Below are 21935 nucleotides of genomic sequence, written 5' to 3'. Positions count from 1 at the left end.
GTGTAGGTTCTTTAAAAATATCAGCATAGGCCTCCAGTATTTGTTGCATGTCCTTGTAAACATGTGGTTGTGACACTTCCTCTATTGATTGCAAGCAAATTGCAAAAGTTGAACTTCCTTGTCTCACCTATTTAGTCACTACCTTCAAAGATGCGGATTGAATGGTTTGTGCATTGGTGCCTTGTAATTTATGAGCTTATTCTCCCATTGGAACTCCATTGTCATTTGTTTCCAATTGCAAACAACTGACCCCAATTGCTCTGGCCATTGGATACCCAATACTAAGTCCAAACTTGTTAGTGGTAATGAATATAGAGTAAGGTAAAAAGGAATGCCTTGAAGAAGTACATGTACTTGTTCATATCTTCTTTGGCACTGTAGTCGATTTCCCCACTCGGATAGTAAATGATTCGGTGGGAATTACTGGTAAATGCAACAAATTAGCCACCTTCTCACTTATGAAGTTGTGAGTAGACCCACTGTTAATGAGGACAACAAATTCATCGTGTCCTATCTTGGCCGTGACTCTCATGGTTCTGGAGGTCGACCACCTAGTCAAAGCATGTAATGATATTTCTGGTTCAGGCTAGAAATCTAGTAAGGCGTCCTCTGTTGTATCGCTGTGTTCTCCTCAAGTGTAATACTACTTTCGCCGGAACATCCTTCGAGCAAATAGAGTTGTGGCCCCTGGTATTTATGGCCTGCAGTGAATTTATCATTGCAATTGAAACACAAACCTTGATCACCTTTTTTTTTGCATTTCTTCCCAAGATAAACGTTTCATAGGAAGTGTTGCGTTGGATCTAGCTGAAATAAGAGAGTCCAACTGCGGTCGGTTAAATTGAGGTGGTCTGGTGAACTTTCGTTGACGAAGAAGTTGGTCCTCTCTCATGCGTGCAAGACTAATGGCTTCTTTTAGTATTTTGGTTTGAACATCCTGATGCCTTATGCAATTTCAGGCTTGAGACCCCCCATGAAGGTTGCCATCAAAGCCTTATGTGACCATCCATGTACTCGATTGCCCAATCTTTCAAACTCCTTCTAATAATCTCACAGGGAGCCCATCTCTCTAACCTGTGATAATGCCTCGTCGAAATCTTCGCATTCCGTAGGTCCAAATCGAGCCCATAGTTCTTCCTCAAAAATCGACCATGTCACCGTTCTGCCTTCCTCCTTATAAGGTCGTTGTAACCACTACCACCACTGGCTGGCTTCACCTTCAAGATGGAATGATGCTAGAGAGACCTTTTTTGTTTCAATAGTCCCTTGAAACTCAAAGAATTGATCAACGCGGTTGAACCATTCGGTTGGATCGTCACCGGAGTATCTTGGAAACTCAAGCTTGGCCATTTTGGCTGAAAAAATTTGTCGATTCCCTTCTGTGTCCTTTCTATTTTCCTCCTTGTTGATACGGAGTAAACTATCTCCTACTATTGTTGTTGCTGGATCCTTCTTGCTTGGAATAAAGCTCATACAACCTTTTGATAGTTTCTTCCATTGTGTAACTTTTCAGCAACACCAAGTTCTATTCGGCTCATGTCATCTGAAGTCTCTGTCAGCCCGCCTTTAAACTCTCAATCCTTTCCTTGTTAGATGCATTGTTAAACCCCTATACCAATGATAAGTGCCCAATCAAGGTTGATTAATAATAGCAAGATAATTAATTCTCTTTGGGTGAGAATAAACCATTGTTTGGATGAAAATTGTCTACTTTTTTACTGCACTGGGTGGAATTTAAAATAACAAACTTCAACAACTCTTCCTAAACTTAGACCACTACTGCAGACAAAACGAAAACAACAATATCAAAAAAGCAACAAAAAACAACTTGTCCTATTCCAGCATATACGGGAACTAACAACGTTTCCCACAAGCCGCTCAAATCTGTGCATATAAACCTCTTACGCCCACTACTTTTTTGTTTAGGAGCACACATTCATGATTATTTGGGTTAAATTGATACACAACTTATTATATGTGTTTCTTTTTTTTTTCATTAAATTAATAAACAGATGAGTTTATCAACAGAATAAAGTATGAGTAAGATAAGATTAAGATCAACCATAATCCTAACACTCAAACAACAGATCTGTTTACAAATTGACTTCTCCATTTACATATGTTGTTGGGTTTTATACAATTAACATTTCAATGCCATATTGGCTATTATAATTTGTGATTGCAATACAAATCTATCATTAATTGTTTCAAGTAATATTTACGCACCAATCGGTTATTAATCAAGTTTAACATGTATTAAGTCCTTATAAGATATACATATGATAAGTGCAATTAGAATGACCATTAAACAATGAATTTGTCACATAGAACATTAGATGGTGACAACTTGGAGTGGAATCATAATGTAAATATGAATAATATATATTCAAACTCTTTTATAATATTAATATATGTATAAATATAATAACAGAAAATTAGTATATGATACAATCATAAAAAAATTATTAAAACACATATAACATAAATTCAATCGCCATTTGTATATAAGGTCTTTTGGTTTTTGGAATACAAATTCAAATGAGCGTGCAGAATAAACTTTTTAATATATATATGCAATGTAAAGCTTCTGAATCAGGGAGGTAAACCCTGTGATCCGTGATAAATAATATTAGCAATCGTTCTTGTAATTCGAACTTGAGACCATAAGAGGAGCAAACCCCTTGACCCTAAGCTTTTACCATTCGGCCAACCCATTATTGGTTAAAATAAACTATATAATTGTATATAAAACTATGATTTATAAAAGAGAAAAGTGAAACTCACCTACCCACTAATCTTATATAGAGGTGGAAAAGTAACCCGCCCGGCCCGGCCCGGGTGGGTTACTTCTTTTGGCAGGTTGGTCCTAACCCGCCTGCCAACAAAGGCAGGCCGGGTTAACCCTATTTTTTGATTTTTTTTTTTTATTTAGTTAACTTTTCAAATAAATAATTAATGATTTATAAATGAATAAATGTAATTGCTTTTAGTTAACTTTTCAAATATCAATAATTATATTAAATTATTTTTTTTTTATTAACATTTCAAATATTAATTCAATTTTAATACAATAAAATTGTAATATAAGAAAAATTAGATTTATTCATTCAATTGATGAAACTTTAGTATAAGAATGAATTATATTTTATACAAGACATGGAAATTTAAGAATAAGACTTCAGTATTTAATTTTTTTATATTTTACGTACCATAAAAAAATAATAATAACAATGTGTCAAATATTAAGAAGTTTTATACATTTTAATATTTATGATTTAGAAGTATAGTTTAATATTATTGTGTAAAATTATTTGTAAGAATTCAATTATAATAGTTTAATTAAAAGAATTAAAAAAATGGGGGAAACTTGAAAAAAATAATTAATTTTTAATTTTTTTTGGGCCAACCCGCCGGGTTTGCTATTGTAATAAATAGCAACCCGCCGGGTTGGCGGGTTGCCATATAGAAACCCGGCCCGTCTATAAGGCGGTTCGAGTTGAACCCTCTCTAATGCGGGCCGGGTTAGGGTTGACCCGCCTAACCCGACCCATTTGTTCCACCTCTAATCTTATAAGAAATTTTGATCATTTGGATCTCAAACCAAGGGTTGATTGTGGTCTTTNTACATATGTTGTTGGTTTTATTACAATTTAACATTTCAATGCAATATTGGCTATTATAATTTGTGATTGCAATACAAATCTATCATTAATTGTTTCAAGTTAATATTTACGCACCAATCTATTGGTTATTAATCAAGTTTAACACGTTATTAAGTCCTTTATAAGATATACAATTATGATAAGTTGCAATTAGAATGACCCATTAAACAATGAATTTGTCACATAAGAACATTAGTATGGTGACAACCTTGGAGTGGAATCATATATGTAAATATGAATAATATTATATTCAAACTCTTTTATATATATTAATATATGTATAAATAATAATAACAGAAAATTATGTATATGATACAATTCATAAAAATAATTTTATTAAACAATATAACATAATTATTTCAATCGACCATTTTTATATAATGTCTTTTTTTAATACAAATTCAAATGAGCGTGCAGAATAAACTTTTTAATATATATATATATCCCCGACGTTGAACAAGGCTTCCGAATTAGGGAGGCAAACCCTGTGATCTGTGGTCAATAATATTAGCAATCGTTCTTGTGATTCGAACCTGAGACATAGGGGGAGCAAACCCCTTGACCCTAAGCTTTTACCACTCGGCCAACCCATTGTTGGTTAAAATAAACTATATAATTGTATATAAAACTATGATTTATAAAAGAGAAAAGTGAAACTCACCTACCCAACAATCTTATAAGAAATTTTGATCATTTGGATCTCAAACCAAGGGTTGATTGTGGTCCTTGAATCACGAATCAATGGATAAAAATGTCAAAATATCACCCTTTTCAAAAATATTTTTAAAATTGCTCTAAACTTATTTTACGTAGGTATACTTTAATAGATCAGGCAATTAGTAATTTAGTTGGTAATTACTAGGGTCCGTTTGTTTCAATATTTTCCCCTATCCTACTACTATTTTCAAAATACACATTTGTTTCCCTATTCTTAAAATACTATTATATTTTATTCAATTATTTTTAAATCCCATAAGTTTGTTAATTTAACTAAACCCTCTCCCCCCCCCCCCCCCCCCCCCCCCCCCCCCCCCCCCCAAAAAAAAAAGTTTGGAAATTGAAAAAAACATCACCACCATCCACATTTGCCAGATTCTAGCCACCACTGCCAGAAGGTGACCAGAATCTGGTATAATGGTGCACTACCGACTGGATCTGGCCGGTAGTGCGATTATATATCCTTTTTCGGACAGATCTGCCGTGGATCTTTGGCCGTAGCTAATCGTCAACGACGGCCATATCTTAGACTATCGTTGATGACCAAACACGGCCAGATTTGACTGTCAATGGCCAGATCTAACAATAGATTTGGCCTTTTCTGGCCAAATTCACGGTGAATCTGGTTGGAAAAGGCCATCTCAATACACAACCGGTCATATCTAGCCGGTCGTACGATAATATGGCAACTCCGGTCACCCTCTAACGGTGGTGGCCGGCTACCGATATTTAAGGGATGGATAAGGGTGTTTTTACAATTTTTAATATTTTTATTACTGGGGTGTTTAGTAAATTAACAAACCTATGAGGTATTTTATTAATTTTTAAATCTTACCTCGTTATTCCCACCCAACTCTTACTATTTCAAAAATACTATTATAAATACTAAACCAAACATACTCTAGAATATTGACAATTTATCACTAGAATTAATTCATAATCTCATGTTGGGATTAATGTATGTATGATTTTAATTTCAAAATTTTTGGTTATAATATAAAATTATTTCATAGATTGATATATTATACACATGTAAAACACGTATATAATCTCGTATCAATAATTGGTAATTAAAATAATTAAAGAAAGGACACAACTAAACAAGGGTAAAATAGTAACTTCACCGAGTTTCCTAAATTTAACGTTAGTGACGCCATGTAGAGCTGGACTAGAAGAAACCCTAACCTGAATAAAAACACACAACATCCTGTCACTTGAAGCGAAAATTACGTAATCACATCAACGTACATACATAATTACATATACATTCCATCGCCTCCCATGCCATACATCATACGAATAGACATACATATTTTTACATACATGGCCATCCATCCATCCATCTTATATTTATATTAAACGAATATTATATTATGAGATGAAATGACATGATATGACATGTATTTGATGTATCATGTGTGTGATATATTGAGTCACGTGCTACGTGGAATTTGACGGAAAGAACACCGTTGCGTTATTCAGATAAAAGGCATAACGGCCGTTTAAAAGCTTAATATCAGCTAGCGCAGCGCTGACAGTTGGACTCTGAACTTAAGTGCTTCAAAAGAAGATTCTCTCTCTTAAAATAATATATTTTTGAGGTCCAATCCGCTGCTTCATATCTGATCGTATAACCTTGCAACTCTCCCGCATCAACCTGTTGTGACATTACTTTTCGTTTGACTTCAAATCTGTAGGCTCGAGAAATGGGTGTAGGTTAAGAGAAACACACGGGAAAATCACTGGATTAGTTAATTGTGCGGCTCGCGATGCAGGGTAGATAAAGTGTAACATTTTAATATTGATTAGTGTGATGCGTTAAGATGTAAGGTGGACTATATTAGTAAGATGTGATGACGATTAGATATTATTCAACGGTGGTGATGCAATTTCCTAAACTGATATTTTTTTCTCTTTTTGGGGTTTGAGTTTAATATCGATAGGAATAACTGTCTTAATCAGAAAAATAAGTATTCTTCTTTAGGAAAAAGAAATTTAAAATTATTATAATTTATTTATATTGAATTAGAGTATAAAGAATGGCCAATGTTATCTGCACTAATTATTTGTACTAATCCAAATACTAATATTGAAAATTTAAAATTCTCCAAAAAAAAAATTCAAATTTTCAATATTAATATTTAGATTAGTATAAAATGGTTAATACACGTAGTATTATTGATAAAGAATGTTGATAAAATTGTTTTAGTTATTTTGGGATTTTCATAAAAAAAAATGATTTATAACTCTAATTCATGTTTTGGGTTTAGGTCCCACAATCACTTTTTGATTAATGTATAAGCAATTAGAGGTTATTAATTATAATTATAATTTTAAATGGAGATTAAGGTTGAAGATGGTAAAAATATGAATCACAAACTTACATGGTGGATTTTTTTTATTTTTTATTTTTGATAATCGAGATGTCTGGATCAGTTTATACGCATTTCAACTAATCCTCAAGACTCATTAAATATCTTATAAATCTAATATTTTAGGTAAATCACAAATATAATAGATGAATACGATGTAGCTTGAACTCAAAAAGTTAATCAATTGAGCAAAATCTTCATTTAACCAGTCAATAGGCTCCTCGGGATTATACGGTAGGTTTGTTGGGTTAGATTACAGCACTATTTCCACTCTTCTTAAAGCACACCACCAAGTCATTTGGTCAAACCAATGAATTAGTCTAATATATATATATATATATATATATATATAATTGAATCAACTTTTTATTTTTTATTATTTAACTTTTTCTTTTGACGATATCCAATTTTGATAAGATATATGACGTGGGAGATGACATGTCATCTTGTCATTGAGGGATATTTATGTTAAAAAATAATATGAATCGATTTATTTTTGGCAAGAGGAAATTATTAAAAGAGTGAAAAATGTTTAGAATGTGAATGGTAGGAGTAAAAAGTGAAAGTTAAAAAATTGAAGAAGTAATTGATTGAAATAAAGCTGTAAATGGGAGTAAATTATAATAAAAATAAAAGGAGTATAATTGAAGAATTGGAGAATTACTAAAAAAGAAAAAAGATGACTAAAAACTCAAGTCATACTTTTAACTTTTGAAAAATAATCAAATTGAAGTAATAATGAGACTCCACCAAAAAAGTAGAAAAATTTGAGGCCCATTGGGCCTTGTAGGACACGGGCCAGCGGGTCCAAATCTGAGATTGCTGTTTAAAAGACTATATAATAAATTAACATATTTAATATGTTTGAAGATATTATATTCACTCTGGGAATTTCAAAATTAGAATTTTTTTAATTAAAAGTTGTTTGTTTCTAAAATACAGATATATGCATTGATTATAGAGTAAAAAAACTGACGTTACATTTTATAGACCATATGAGATTGCCAAATGGCAATTTTTTTTTTTGTTTTTTTCGTCTCGATTCCCCCCACAACTCTTTTATAACCTACTCTTTTGCTCACCAAATTCAAAATCAGTCACTGCAATTACAGAGATAACAATGGCGAGCCAGCAGCCTCCTCAGTTTCAAACTACTGTAACAAAGAAGCTCACGGTAGCAATGGTAATTATATAAACTCAAGAAAATTTTTATTATTTTTTATTTCCCATGTTTGGTTTAATTAATCAAATACCATTCATTTGATATGTGTGTATATATATAGCGGATAATGAATGTATTGAACAAGGAAAAGGAGGAAGGCAAGACTTCAAACAAAGGAACAGTGTAAGTACTGTATATATTTTAGGCCAATTCCTATAAATATTAATGATTTATATTTAAATTATTTATTAGTTTTATGTGGTGATTAAATGAAGGGTGGCATCGCAATATGAGACGAAGGGGGAGAAGGGAGTTCCAGTTCCAGCTCGAATGATCGTGACCAAGAATATCAAAATCTTCAGCAGACTCTGAAGGATCTAAATGTGAAATAATGACGCTTAATTTTCTGAAAAAAAGCCCTTGCTTTTAATATAAAATAAATTACTTTGTGTTTCAATGCTGGTTGTAAATGGCAGGTGCTTGCTCTAGCATATATATCACCGCCATGGTTATCATGTATTACTGTTTTCCGTTTGAATAAACAGAGTTTATGAATCTAATTAATGTTGTATTTGATTTCTGATTTTGCTTATAGGTTTAGTTAATATATATATATATGATTTACTGAAAAACATATAATTTTTTTTTTTTTTTTTAGATTTGTTTGGTACCACTTATTAGAATGAATCTTACAAAAGAAGAGTTTAAGAAAATTATTTTTTATGAAAAAATTGTAATTAATCAAGAAAAAGTAAAATAAATTTTGAGTAAATTTATAATATGATCAAACATTTTGTTGTTTGTATATTCTATAAAGAAAATATAATATATTTATCATATTATGTTTAGAAAAATTATTATATGAAAATTCAGTTGTCATATATTCTTTAAAGAAGATTTTGTTGTATCAAATATTTTTGTCGTAATATGTTTAGAAATATTTATCATAATAATTGAATGTTCTATTGATGTTTTTTGTTTAAAGAATAAATTTTTTTTTTCATAATAATTATCTTTGTTGTATTATGTTAAAAAATATTTATCATAATAATTGAACATTCTGTTGTCGTATATTATTTAAAGAAGATTTTGTCATAATAAATATCTTTGTCGCATTATGTTAAAAAATATTTAGCATAATAATTGAACATTCTGTTGTCGTATATTATTTAAAAAAGATTTAGTCATAATAAATATTGTTGTCGTATTATGTTAAAAAGTATTTATCATAATAATTGAACATTTTGTTGTCATATATTATATAAAGAAGATTTTTTTTTTCAAAATAAATGTTTTTTGTTGTATTATATTCGAAAAATTCATTATAATGATTGAAAATTCACTTGTATATTTCGTAAAGGATTTTTTTCATAACTAATATTTTTGTCGTGTTATATCAAGAAGCAGTTATCATAACGATCGAACTTCTGTTGTAGTACATTCTTATAAAAATATATATATTTTTATAATAAATACTTTTGTCATATTATGTCGAGAAAAAATATCATAATAATAAAACATTCTGTCCTCGTATATTCTATAAGTAAGATTCTATCATAACGGATATTTTTGTCGTACATAATAATGAAACTTTGTTCATACTTCAACAAAGTTATCATCTTCATTATTATGTAACGACAAATTAAATTGTCATACTTTGTCGGATATCATAAATCATAATAATGATATTCATTATAAATCATAATAATAATAATATTCATTATCGTAAATGAATTGATTAATATTTTTTTTTTGCACACAATATTGTTTTATTGTGATTTAATTTCTATAACCACTTTATTCCAAGAAATAGCACATATAAGATTTAATTAAAACTTTTACAAATAAATGAAAGAGAGAATAAGTATATAGATGGTATGATATTCAAAATTAGATAAGTTTTAATTACCTGTTCAAAGTACGTTACATTTTGAGGGTTGCCAAATGGCAATTATTTTTTGTCTCGACTCCTTCCATGACACTTTATATATCTCATAACACAACCCTTCATTGACAATCAGTCACTGCAATTAGAGAGATAACAATGGCGAGCCAGCAGCCTTCTCAGGTTCAAACTACTGAAACAAAGAATCTTACAGTAGCACAAATCAATGTAGCAAGGGTAATTAATTTTTTTTTTTTTTTTTTTTAATTTCCCATGTTTTTTTAATTAATTAAATACCATTCATTTGATAATATATATAATGTTTTAGCGGATTAAGCAGGCACTAGGAGCAATGCAAGCATTAGAACAAAGGAACACCATTAAATTAATGGGTGTAAGTATTTTCAGGCCATGACAAATACTAATATCGTTGTTTAATATGTTATTTATACATATAATTGTTATTTATATATATTTTTTTTTCTGAGAGATTGATATAATTAAATTATATTTCAGGTTGAAATTGCAATATCAGATGAAGCGGGAAAGGGGAGTTCATCATCAACCTCGAAACCTGATGAAGGATATGAAAATGTTGAGAAGAACTTGAAGGAACTGAATTTGAAGTGATCGATGGAGGCTTAATATGCAGCAGAAAGCTCTGGTTTTTATATAAATTACTTTATATTTAAGTGCAGTTTGTAAATGGTTGGTGCTCCACCATATATAGCACCACCATAGTTATCATGTATTATCATTTCCCATTTCAATAAACAGAGTTTATAATTACAAGTAAATGTTGCATCTGATTTTTAAATAAAACCCAAAATAATTTATTTAAAATCTTATAAGCACCTTTAAAATTAATCAACCAAACAACCTAAAATTTTAAATAAAATCTTTTGACCTATAAATAAACCCAACTAAAGACATTATACATGATAATGTTGTATATACAGAGATATTAAAAAGATGAAATTAAATGCTAAAAACAGCAATTCTTTTCAATAAATTAATTGAATTAGCCATGGCCAATATGCAGGTGTATCTAATAGAAAGACGTAATAAGGATGTATGGTTATGGAGTTACATTTTCATGAGAGAATCAAAGCAGTTTGCATGAAGCTAATAGCTTTTACTGATTGGTACTGCCAGCCACTGCACAAATCCACTCACCTTTTCTGAAAAATTCTCAAAGAAACGCTCCCATTATTGGCTGTTACTGACTCGCCAAGCGACGGTTATACATTCAACACTTTATCCTTCTGCCATCTGTATCTATTTCCTTGTCTTCTCCCACCATGGCTGCCACGTTTTTGCATCATCACACCTCATCTCCCTCACCATGCATGCATCCTCTTCTTCTCTTTTATTTTTATATAAACAAAACAACCCTAAACAATAATAAACAAGCCATTGAATCTTTTTTTTTTTTTTTTGTTTTTTTTTTTTTTGTTTTTGGTTTGAAAGGAGAATGAATATGGAAAAAGAAAAGCCTTCATCTTCTGAAAAAAAACTAGAGAGGAAATCATCCCTGGAAACTGAACCCAAGACATTGTTTGAGAAGGAGCTGGACTCAGCAAGGGTCTGCATAATTATATATATTAATTAATTTTTAATATTATTGTTTCTTTGTTTTTGTATTTTTTATTAAAATTTATGTTTGACTAATACAGGAAGCAGCCCTGAAAGTGATCAATAGTAACACGCCAGAGGAGGCATTGAAGATATTTCTGGAGGTATCAACTCATCATCTTAATTTTGTTAATTAAATGAAGATTAATTAATGATATAAAATTTGATGTTTCAGGGTCTGCATCCCATTCAAGGTGCAGTGAAGGCAACTTGGGAGTTCAAGGCAGCTGATTATGAGGAAGATTGAAGGACTGACTTCATTTGAGAACTCCAGTGATCTGCATGTTGAAGCACAAAGACTTTTTTCAAGCCAGCGTTGTTGTTCCTTCTTGTTTTGATTAAGCTGTTTCTTATGTATGAAATATGGTGATATATATGTCACCTTTAATAAATTGTAGCTTCGTTGAACTATTAATTATGTCCCTTCGTGTCTCAATTAAGTTTATATCTTCATATCACTGTTTAAAATTTTGGTGCCTAAAATAGAAACAATTAAATGTCACATTGATCCGATTATCAAATTCATATGAATATGCATCTACACTTAAACCTTTCTATAATCACAATGGTGGGATTAAACTAATTTATTATCATAAGGAGGTTATAACTTAATAGAGATGTAGTTATAAAAATTAATGTTTTAATTTCTTATTTTATAATTCACGTTTTAATAGTATGTATTAGGATTTCAATTAATTGTTTTAGTAGTCATTGCTGCAATTAGGCAAGAATAGAAATGAAATAATTATGAGGATAATAGTACAAAAATACAAAAAGTTTCATGCTAAGAAGCTTTAAACATTTTTTAGAAGCTATAAATGTTCTGGCTTCAACAAGAATGTGTCTTTATTAGCGAGTTATTATGTACTCACAAGTTAAAAGATATAGTAACAACTTTAAAACATAAATTATTGTCCCAAAGAACTTTAGATAAATGTTTTATTTCATCTTAAACCTTTAATGTAACATAGTATATATATTTTTACAATATACATATAATAATTACTATATGAAGGCAACTTTCTTAAGACGAGAATTAGAAAAAAATATAACTTATTACAATGTGGAGTTTATTCTTATTTATAATCATCCCAAGTGAGAACTATAATTTTTTATGACAATATAGAAGTTATTCCTACATAAAGTATCATTATAAAGAAGTTTTACTGTACATATAAGTAAAATAAAATACAGATAAACTAATATATATATATATATATTGAAAAGAAATATTTTCAAATTATAATATATAGGTTTCAAATTTATATCTTTAACTTTTGTATCCTAAGTCTTTATTCATCTAGTAATTTTCAATATACAATAGAATTTCTATATAATGATACTCTATACAATAGAAATCATCTAGTTATTATTTTTCTAGATTTCGTCTCAAGGAACTTACCTCCACATAGTAATAATTATATATACATTGCAAAGAATTTATGTTATATTATATTAAAAGTTTAAGATAAAATAAAATACTCATCTAAATTTGTTTGCGATAATGATTCATACTTTAGAGTTATTACCACATTTTTGAATTTGTAGGTACGTAATAACTCGTTAGCATATACACCTTCTTGTTGAAGCCAAAATATTTCTAGGTTTTCAAGCATGTTTAGAGCTTCTTGGCACAAAACTACGTTTGAATCTCTTATCAATGTCTATACCTTGACATGCTCCATTAATTAATTATTAATGAGTGCATATTTTACCTCTATACCACTTGCACTAAGAATAACTAAGTCAAAACAATAATTTTTGTAACTACACCTCTATTAGGTTATAACTTCCTTATAGTTAGGGGTGGATCCAGAAATTTCTATTAGGGTGGGCCAAATAAAACCTAATTGTATATAACATTCGTATTCTGTTTTTCCAGTCAATATTGTCACAAAAAAAAAAAAAAAAAAAAATTACATTTACTATTGTCCTCGACAGGGCTTCATATTGAGGAATCGTTGCATGACCATCTCCTTATCAACACTGTCAAATATATCTTTCTCAACATATGGAATTAGACTATCATTCAAGAATTGATCTCCCATCCGATTGTGTAAATGAGTCTTCACAATTTTCATAGCAGAAAATGCCCTTTCTACACTTGCAGTTGCAACGGGTCCAATGTGATGAACAAATATACCAATGAGTAAATAAGATGCTTGTTCTTTTCAACCATTTTCTGAGCAAGACTGGTAATATTATTTAGTTCTGTAATTATCAAGTTGAAGTTCAAGTGCCATAAGATTAGTAGAAGAAAATTCAAGTGGAAAAAATTGAGCAAAATGCTTGAAAGCAATCACTTGGATTTAGGGAGGCCATGCAAATAAGTAATTTTGTATTACCTTCATTAAAATGACTGTTAAACTCTGATAGTTGCAAATCTATTATGGCATAGAACAACTCAACACGATAATGAAATAAATTTGTCATTCTTGAACATTACGCCGTGATCTCCCTCGTGCAACAAATTTCTCTTTCATATTTGGCACATCTACATTATGAGCAATGCAAAAATGAGAAACTTCATCAAGTAGATTATCCCATCCATTATTTCTTATCAACAATAATCTTCTTTTCGACAAGTGAACCAAAGACATAGCATTTATAATATCTTGATCCTTCCTTTTCAATGATTGTGAAAGTTCAAATGTGATTCCCAAAATGTTTTTCATCATGTGCAGGTTAAAAGCAAAATCAAAAGAAGTCATATAATCCACCAAATCACTTGCTTCAACTCTATTATCAGAATTTTTAGTAAGATCCTCAAGTACTTCAATAACAAATGAAAACAAATTAATCAAGCTCAATACAGTCCCATAATGTGAACCCCACCATGTTTCCCTTGGCCGCTTAAGACTAGTATCTTGATTAAGACCTTGCCCTGTTGAAAGCTCACCACTTTCAATAGCTTTTTTCACCTTCAAAGCTTGTTTCTCATTAAGAAGATCCTTATGTCTAGGTGACCATCCAACAATATTTATCACATAAGAAACTTTCAAAAAAAGTCTCTCAATATTTGTATCCTTTTTTACCACAACTACAAGTGCCAGTTGAAGTTAGTGAGCAAAACAATGAACATAGAAGGCATATTCATTATCTTTCAATATAAGTGCTTTTAACCTATTAAACTGACCTCGCATATTACTCACACCATCATAGCCTTGTCCACGTAATCTTGATATGCTCAAATTATATTTAGAGAACAATGTTTCGATTCCCATCTTTAGTGACAAAGCAATCGTATCCGTGACATGCATAATGCTCAATAGACACTCAACAACACATCCTCTTTTATTTACATAACGTAAGATAATTGTCATCTGCTCTTTGTTGGATCCATCACAAGCTTCATCAACTAGTATAGAAAAAAAACCATCTCCAAGATCACTAATTAGTTTGCTGATGGTTTCAATTGCAAATGCATTGATTATATCTTTTTGGATACTAGGAGCAATCAATTTATCATGTCCAGGAGCATTCTCTAATTCTACTAATCTATATTCTTCATTTTGCTTAGCTGTATAGTGTAAAAGTTCAAGAAAGTTTCCTCGATTCATTAAATAAACAGACTCATCATGGTCACGAAAAGGCAATCCTTGCCGAAGAAGAAACCGACTAGTAGAAATTGATCCTTTCAACTGAATACGATAATCTTCTCGCTGTTGGTCAGATTTCTTATTAATAATTGTACTTACATGCTGCTTTTGATCCATCAAAGCTTGACAATTTTTCACTGCCTGGTTATGATAACTGTTAGGACCTCCAATATGATATTTAAAATTTTCAAGTCTCTTCCAATTGCGAAACCCATCAAGAACAAAAGAATCACCGCCACTTTGCTCACCTTTATCTGGTTTGAAAAGATAATAACATAAACAATATGTAGCATCATTCTCAACACTATATTCCAACCAGTAAAGATATTTGTCAAACCAAGAATGTTGGAAACTTTGTTCATGATCACCAGATTTTGATTTGGGAAACTTATGGTTGCGAGTAAAACTATAGTTAATTGCCACTGTTTCCATTGTTGCTTTTTCAAACCATTAATTTCAATATCACACAGTCACAACGGAATTAATGTGAGTATTCATATAAAGATGTATTGAGATTCTACAATGGATGCATCATCTAGAAGATGGAAATGAAACTGTGGGAGGATTTGGTGGTGAATCAGTGGATGGTTGATGTGAGATCTGAGTTAAAGAAAGCTATAGAAACCACTCCCAAACAAGTAACTCTCCTCATCTCCTACAGACGGCGGTTACGCCAAAGACAAAGCNTGCTATTAAAGAGAGGCAATTCTCATGATTTTGCAATTCGACAATGGGAATATAAAGATTATTTGCTTCATTATAGGATAGTTAATGCAAAGATCAAGTAATTTGAACACTCACTTGAATTCAGAGATGGCGATGGTGAGATGGAGACCGCTAGCTGAAATCAGTGAGACAGCAATGGCGATATAGAGACCAAAAGATGTAATTTGCAGCAACTGGTAGCCGGAGGCCTTGAAATCAGCGATGGCTACTGGCTGGAGACCGAGAGGATAAATCAGCAACGGTTGGTGGCTGGAGGTCGAGAGGTTAAATCATTGACGGCTGGTAGCTGGAGACTGAGAGTTGAAATCAGCAACGGTTGTGGCTGGAGGTTGAGAGCTGCACGGCGATGATTGGTGGCTGGCTTCTGTGAGTTGAAAGGAGTTTGTAGTTTAGTTTAGGATAAAGATTAAGGCAAGGAAAAAATGGGTTTATATATGTTGGGTAATTATGTAAATTGGGATAATTCATAAGGGCAATATAGTTAAATTATATTGTTCAATATATGGCGGGCCAGGGCACAAGGGGGGTCGTCCTCGGGCTTGGCCCGTCCTCAGAGTTGGAAATTAAAACCGTCCCCAGGCTCGTCCCCATCCCTTAAAAAAGTGGAATTCCAACCGTAAGATATGGGTAAGGATAGGCCATCTCTAACCACAGCCCATTCCAAATCACCCCATCCCAAACCACCACCATAGTTGGCCAAATGATCCCATTCCAAACCACCACCACAGCCGGTCAAACCTCCACTTTTCTTAGATAAATTGAGGAATGGGATGGGTTGCCATTTCGCTAAACCTTCCTGTGGGAATATGTTGTTTGCTTTAAATATAGTAGTAATATCTATTAAACATAAGTATAAATTATATAATTTAATTAATTAATGTAAACCTTTGTATAATATATGTTAATTTTATTAGGCGCTTGTCCCCACCCCTCTCAAATAAATTGAGGAATGAGATGGGGTTGATGTATGGGCTAAAAATCGTAATGGGTCTTATTAGGCCTAAACACAAAATATCTACTACATGACCTAATGCCATGACCCAATTCTGATTGGGCTTGCGCTAAGAACCATACAACGAGTCAGCCCATTGCACAAACCAAGCAACTCACAAATTAGATCGTTCAACTACGAAGGCCATACCTCAAATTGGGCCTTGTCGTTAACTCGCTTAGGCTCAAGCCCATCAGCCCATGGCTACTCCAAAGAACCCAGAGTTCCATTCATATCCTAATTCATCTACATCCTATTTTATCTACATCCTAATTCCTCTAAGATTTGGAATCTTACATGAATTAGAACTCTTACTCCTACGAAGGCAAGTAAGTCAGGACTTTCCTATTTACTCAAACTTCGCCATTATGAACTCAAGGTTCTACTAATATTCAAACTCTTAGGCTCACTATATAAATAGAGATCGTGCCTCTCGTTAGGTATTCAATCTTAATACCACCTACTTGCTCCTAAAGTTCTTGCTCTCAAGAACCACTGGCACCTTCACCATAGTTCTAGTCTCTAACGAGACTCTGGTAACCTTTCCTCTCCTTAGCCCTCATTAAATTGTCTTGTCTAGTCTTATTGATTTAAGTGTCGGAGTATCTACGACAGACACCACACCGGTGTTCCTCGTAAGCTTCACGCTTACTTCTTTGTGTGTGTAGATCTAACATATCATCAGTGGCCTCAACCTCTCACAGGATCCGTCTGCTCTGCAACCTTAGATTTTTATCGTCTATAGTTGAGAAAAAAACTTCCCATGTGGGGAATCTCACTCCTCTCGTTCAAATAATTTGGACAATAAAATATGAAAAATCTAAAGTGGGATAGGAAATAAATGACCTCTAATCCACTTCTTTGCCATTCCTAAATAATTGTAAGATAATCAAATACTTTTATATCATGAAAATCATATTTATAAGAAAGATTTAGAACTTCAAATTTTTTTAAGGTATACGAAAATATCACCTTGTGCTACACTTTCACCTTGTGCTACACTTTTAAGTTTGGAAAATATCACCTTGTGCTACACTTTTAAGTTTGGAAAATATCACCTTGTGCTACACTTTTAAGTTTGGAAAATATCAAGCCATTGGTAGCTCCCTTCAAGTTTTTCTTGAATCGAGTACAAAATTATAACTGAAATAATTATTCAAGTAATATACCACATTAATCCTAAGATGATAATACGATTATATTATTATTTTTATATAATAATACTATATATACAAAGTTAGGATACTAATAAATCTCAATTAATGTTATTGAGATATATTAACATTGCATTATTCATAATAAATTAAACATTTTATAACATCAACTTATAATAATTATTGTATTAACATATCAATAATGGCATCAATTTTTATACAGACATTATTGATACATATTGTTGATGCTGATTGCTGGCACCAACCAATTCTCACGTGGATGTTGCTATTTGATGAATTAACACACGCGATGATGGATGCATGAAGTGAAATAAATGCAAAGAAGACTTTTAAAGTGGTTCGGATGCTAAGGTAGCAAGTCCTACGTCCACTGATTTGTATTGAAATTTGTGTGGGTCAGGTCGCGAGGCGGACTGACGTACAAAAGGTTAAGAAAAGTAAATGTTTTCTTTTACAAAAGAGAGAGAGTCGTTTTCTGTAAAGAAATGGCCGAATCCCCTTAATGGAGGGGTCTTCTTCGTTTTATATCCAATTGAAGCGTGTAATCATCATTAAATCCATGGGTTGGTGTGATTGTCAGGATGTAATCCGGCTTTTACGTCCCATTTTCCTTTTTCCAAGCTGACTTCGCACGACTCGCTGCAGAGGAATGGACGCGTGTGAGCTCCATATTATTTTGCAGGACTGACGTGTGTGTGTTGCCCTGACGGGAGCAGGTCACCCGTAACGTGACTTTCCCACGTCAGCCCTTTATTTTCTCGGGTATAACAAAAGCCCCCTAGTTTTTAAGGTTTGAGGAACGAGCCTTGGAAACTATGTCACACTGGAGTCTTTGGTCGCTCCGACCTGGATGGGGTGAGCTCGGCTCAAGACTAGCAGCGAACACGGTCTCGCGCGATCCCTTGCCTAAGCGACCTGACAATCTTTATCCTAGCGACCTGGACCTGACGGACGCTCCTTTCTGTACCTTAGAGGTCCAATGAACCTGGCTCTGCGCTATCAGGCGCTCTGCATGCATTACAGCGCTTGTCAGACACATTAAATGCGTGGTATGATGACCCGATGCCGTTTTGACAGCATTGACTGTTTAACGCATTTGAAACCGACAGCCTTTATTACTGCATTTAATGCGATGTGGGTTTGAAATGGCGCCCCTTTTCACGGCATTTAATGCGACGTGGGGGCGCATTTAATGCGGAGGGAGAGAGAACTGCCGTTTCGGTTCCAAGGGGTGGTAACCGTCGATTCGCAATCCATATAAAAGCTTTGTATTTTTCAGATGAGGTCACCGAAACTTCTTTCGCTTCGAGTGACAAACATCGGCAAACCAAGAATTATTTTCTCCCGATCGGCGCTTTTCAAGCAACCAGAGCGAGTTTCGGCCTCAGCTTCGTATACCACAGAGTAAGGTTCTTCCCCCTTTTTTTATATTTTGCATTGGTTTGGTTGAACCACGGCGTCGGGTCTTCCGGTGTTTGACCGAAGTCGCGACGCCGTTATTGGATTCAAGCCGTGGATGGCGGCTTAAACCACCACTAGGTTTTAAGTATTTGTCCCTTGCCACCGCACGGGACAAACATGAAGGCCCAAATGACCGTGTCTGTCGATGTTGCAGACTGGAATGGAACCGTCAACATCAAGGCCCGAGGAAGGAGCCAGCTCGTCCTCCCGGGGAGCTCCCGAGGACGCAGCTCTCGATGTCTACTCGGTCCTCACCTCCGAGGAATATGCTAGAATAAAGCGGCAGTTCGATATCTGCGCGGAGGTGTTCCTTGACTATACTAGGCCGTCACGGCGCCCACCCGACGGCCTTGCCGCGATCTCTGAGGAGATCTTCAAGGGTGGAGGGAGGATTCCCTTCCATCCTTTCATCAGGTCGGTCCTGGATCATTTCGGGATCGCACCAATGCAGCTGACGCCAAACACGTATATCATCGCCGTCGCGATGTACATTGCGTGTTGCGAGAACGGCTTGGGAGAGCCGTCAGCGGTGGAGCTCGGCGTCGCCTACTACCTGAAGAAGAGTAGGGACAAGGATTCGTACTATTTGTCTCGGCGACCTATGATTGTCGCGGGGATACACAGCTATCCAAGCAAAGCGGGGGCCTACGAGACAAAATTTTTCTTTTTCTTTTATGACGGTCACCGCCATTTTCAGGATCCAAGTAGGTTTCCTTTCGCTGGGTTTGTTATCTGCTCGCACGATCATTAGTAACGACCTGTTTTCTTATGCAGTTAATAGAACGACCAGCCAAGACTTACTCGCCGACCCAAACAGGCTCGTATCTTTCGGGGTACTGGACGAGGAACAACGGGACGCGAGGAAGCTTGTGACGACCGCGAACCTGCGGAAGTACGGTTTTTTCACCAACAAGGCGTCGTTAGAACCTCTGGACGGTAGGTTATACTGGTAACTTTCTGGTCGTGATATAAATTCCGTTACTGACGAGTTTAAATACAGAGACCATGCCCCCAAAGGAGTCCGGGTAGTCCCGCCGAGCGCCATTTGTTTTCCCTCGATCAAGGAGGGAGAGAGAGAGAGAGGGAGAGTGCGGCCGAAGCTGCTCGGGCTATTCCCGCACAACCGCTGCGAACTTCTGCGCCTTCGCAGCCTCGTCCTGCGCAAGGAGCGACCAGGACAGAACAGGTCGCTCCGGCACCTGCTCGCCCCAGACGGAAGGCTCCGACCCAAAGGTCCAAGAAGAGGAAACAGGTCCAGGTCGAAGAGTCTGAGACCGAATCCGAGGAGGAGCCTCTGAGGACGCGCCAAGAATCCAGGAGGTCGGGAAAAGAACCCGCGAACGAGGCGGTGACTGGCAACAAGGCGAAGGACGCGCCTGTTTTGGACTCGTTGGGGAGTCTGCCCGAGTACCTGCAGCCAATTGTTTATGGCCTGCTCGAGTGCGAGCTATCGGAGTCGTACGGCGAATTTGCAGACACGGGCGACGACCTGATGGCCACCTCGTTCCAGCATCTGAGCAAGGTAAACCAGCTGTACTTGAATTTCCATTTTGATTTATTTCTAACTCGTATAATGCTCGAAGGGGTTGCTTGCGATGAGGATGTCCATGGAGAAGACGCGGCTGGGGGCCGCAAAGGGAACGAGCGACCTGGAGGCGGAGGTCGCGAAGCTGAAGCAGAACTTGGAGTCCGTTGAGGCGGAAAGAACCCAAGCGTTCGAAGCAGCGAATAGGTATCTGAACCAAAAGGACGCTGCTCAGCGAACAGTGGACTTCCAGAGGGCGGAGCTCGATCGGCGTGCGGAAGAAGTCAGAGAACTTCAGAGGACAACCGTCAGGCTCTCTAGGGAGGTCGGAGAAAAGGACCAGGAGCTTCAGGCGACCTTCGCACGGGCTCAGCGAGCTGAAGAGAATAGGCAGGTCTCCGAGCAGGAAAGGCTAGCTCTTGAGGCCGAGCTCCAGGAGAGTCGGGCGAGAGTCGCTTCTCTAACTGATGAAATGCAGAATCAGTCGGAGGAGTTGGAAGAAAAGGCCGCGGACTGGGCGATAGGGTGTATCTACACCCTGCGAGCAAGGAACCCGGATTTGGACATGTCCGCCCTCCCGGAGGGTTGGCAGGCGACCTTGCGGATAATGGCCGAAGAGGACGACCAGGCTGCCGCGGCCGCCCAGGGACCCGACCAGGCGGGTGGCTCTGGCTCGAAGGATCTCCCCGACCAGCCTTAGGCGTAATGAACTGTCTTTGTTGTAATCGGGTTTTTGGACTCTTTGTTTGTAAATGAATGAAATCATCTTTTCAATTAGCAGTTCGCTCTTTTCATATATTGTGTGTACAATTTACAATTTGCGATTTACATAGGCAACTGTTCACTAATTTTTACATGCGAACAGAACACATACGAACTGTTTTAAGCGAACAAGGTAATGCTTAAAAAAGAAATTAACAAAAATAATGAGAGTTGAGTTCGGGATTACTGATAGTACGGCCGGAGGTGCTCGGCATTCCAAGCTCGGGGTACTTTGGAACCGTTCAACCTTTTGAGATGGTAGG

The 21935-nt window shown here is 35.1% G+C and overlaps 2 protein-coding genes across 2 annotated transcripts; one reads left to right on the top strand and one right to left on the bottom strand.

Annotated features, from left to right (window-relative positions):
* Positions 1 to 13862: 13862 nt before the first annotated feature.
* Positions 13863 to 15464, bottom strand: LOC116138671 (zinc finger MYM-type protein 1-like). The gene is made up of 2 exons (XM_031424362.1): positions 14570 to 15464; positions 13863 to 14473 (listed from the first exon to the last, which is right to left on the bottom strand). Exons 1-2 carry the CDS (start codon positions 15462 to 15464, stop codon positions 13863 to 13865), a joined length of 1506 nt encoding a protein of 501 aa, XP_031280222.1.
* Positions 15465 to 15574: 110 nt separating this feature from the next.
* On the top strand, positions 15575 to 21640 carry LOC116138670 (eukaryotic translation initiation factor 5B-like). The gene is made up of 3 exons (XM_031424361.1): positions 15575 to 15670; positions 20386 to 20907; positions 20969 to 21640. Exons 1-3 carry the CDS (start codon positions 15575 to 15577, stop codon positions 21608 to 21610), a joined length of 1260 nt encoding a protein of 419 aa, XP_031280221.1. The 3' UTR covers positions 21611 to 21640.
* The last annotated feature ends 295 nt before the right edge of the window (positions 21641 to 21935 follow it).

The sequence above is a fragment of the Pistacia vera genome, unplaced genomic scaffold (assembly GCF_008641045.1).
Source record: "Pistacia vera cultivar Batoury unplaced genomic scaffold, PisVer_v2 Contig343, whole genome shotgun sequence".
Classification (NCBI taxonomy): domain Eukaryota; kingdom Viridiplantae; phylum Streptophyta; class Magnoliopsida; order Sapindales; family Anacardiaceae; genus Pistacia; species Pistacia vera.
The sequence above is the reverse complement of the archived record's forward strand: the minus strand, read 5'-3'. Positions and strand labels throughout refer to the sequence as shown.

Bases quoted from the DNA above. Each gene is read 5' to 3' on its own strand.
- LOC116138671 (XM_031424362.1), bottom strand. From the start codon at position 15,464: ATGGAAACAGTGGCAATTAACTATAGTTTTACTCGCAACCATAAGTTT. The intron at 14,474-14,569 runs GTCAGTTTAATA...TGGCACTTGTAG, and splicing joins TGGTGTGAGTAATATGCGAG to TTGTGGTAAAAAAGGATACA.
- LOC116138670 (XM_031424361.1), top strand. From the start codon at position 15,575: ATGGAAATGAAACTGTGGGAGGATTTGGTGGTGAATCAGTGGATGGTT. The intron at 15,671-20,385 runs GTAACTCTCCTC...GTTTAAATACAG, and splicing joins TAGAAACCACTCCCAAACAA to AGACCATGCCCCCAAAGGAG. The intron at 20,908-20,968 runs GTAAACCAGCTG...TAATGCTCGAAG, and splicing joins CGTTCCAGCATCTGAGCAAG to GGGTTGCTTGCGATGAGGAT.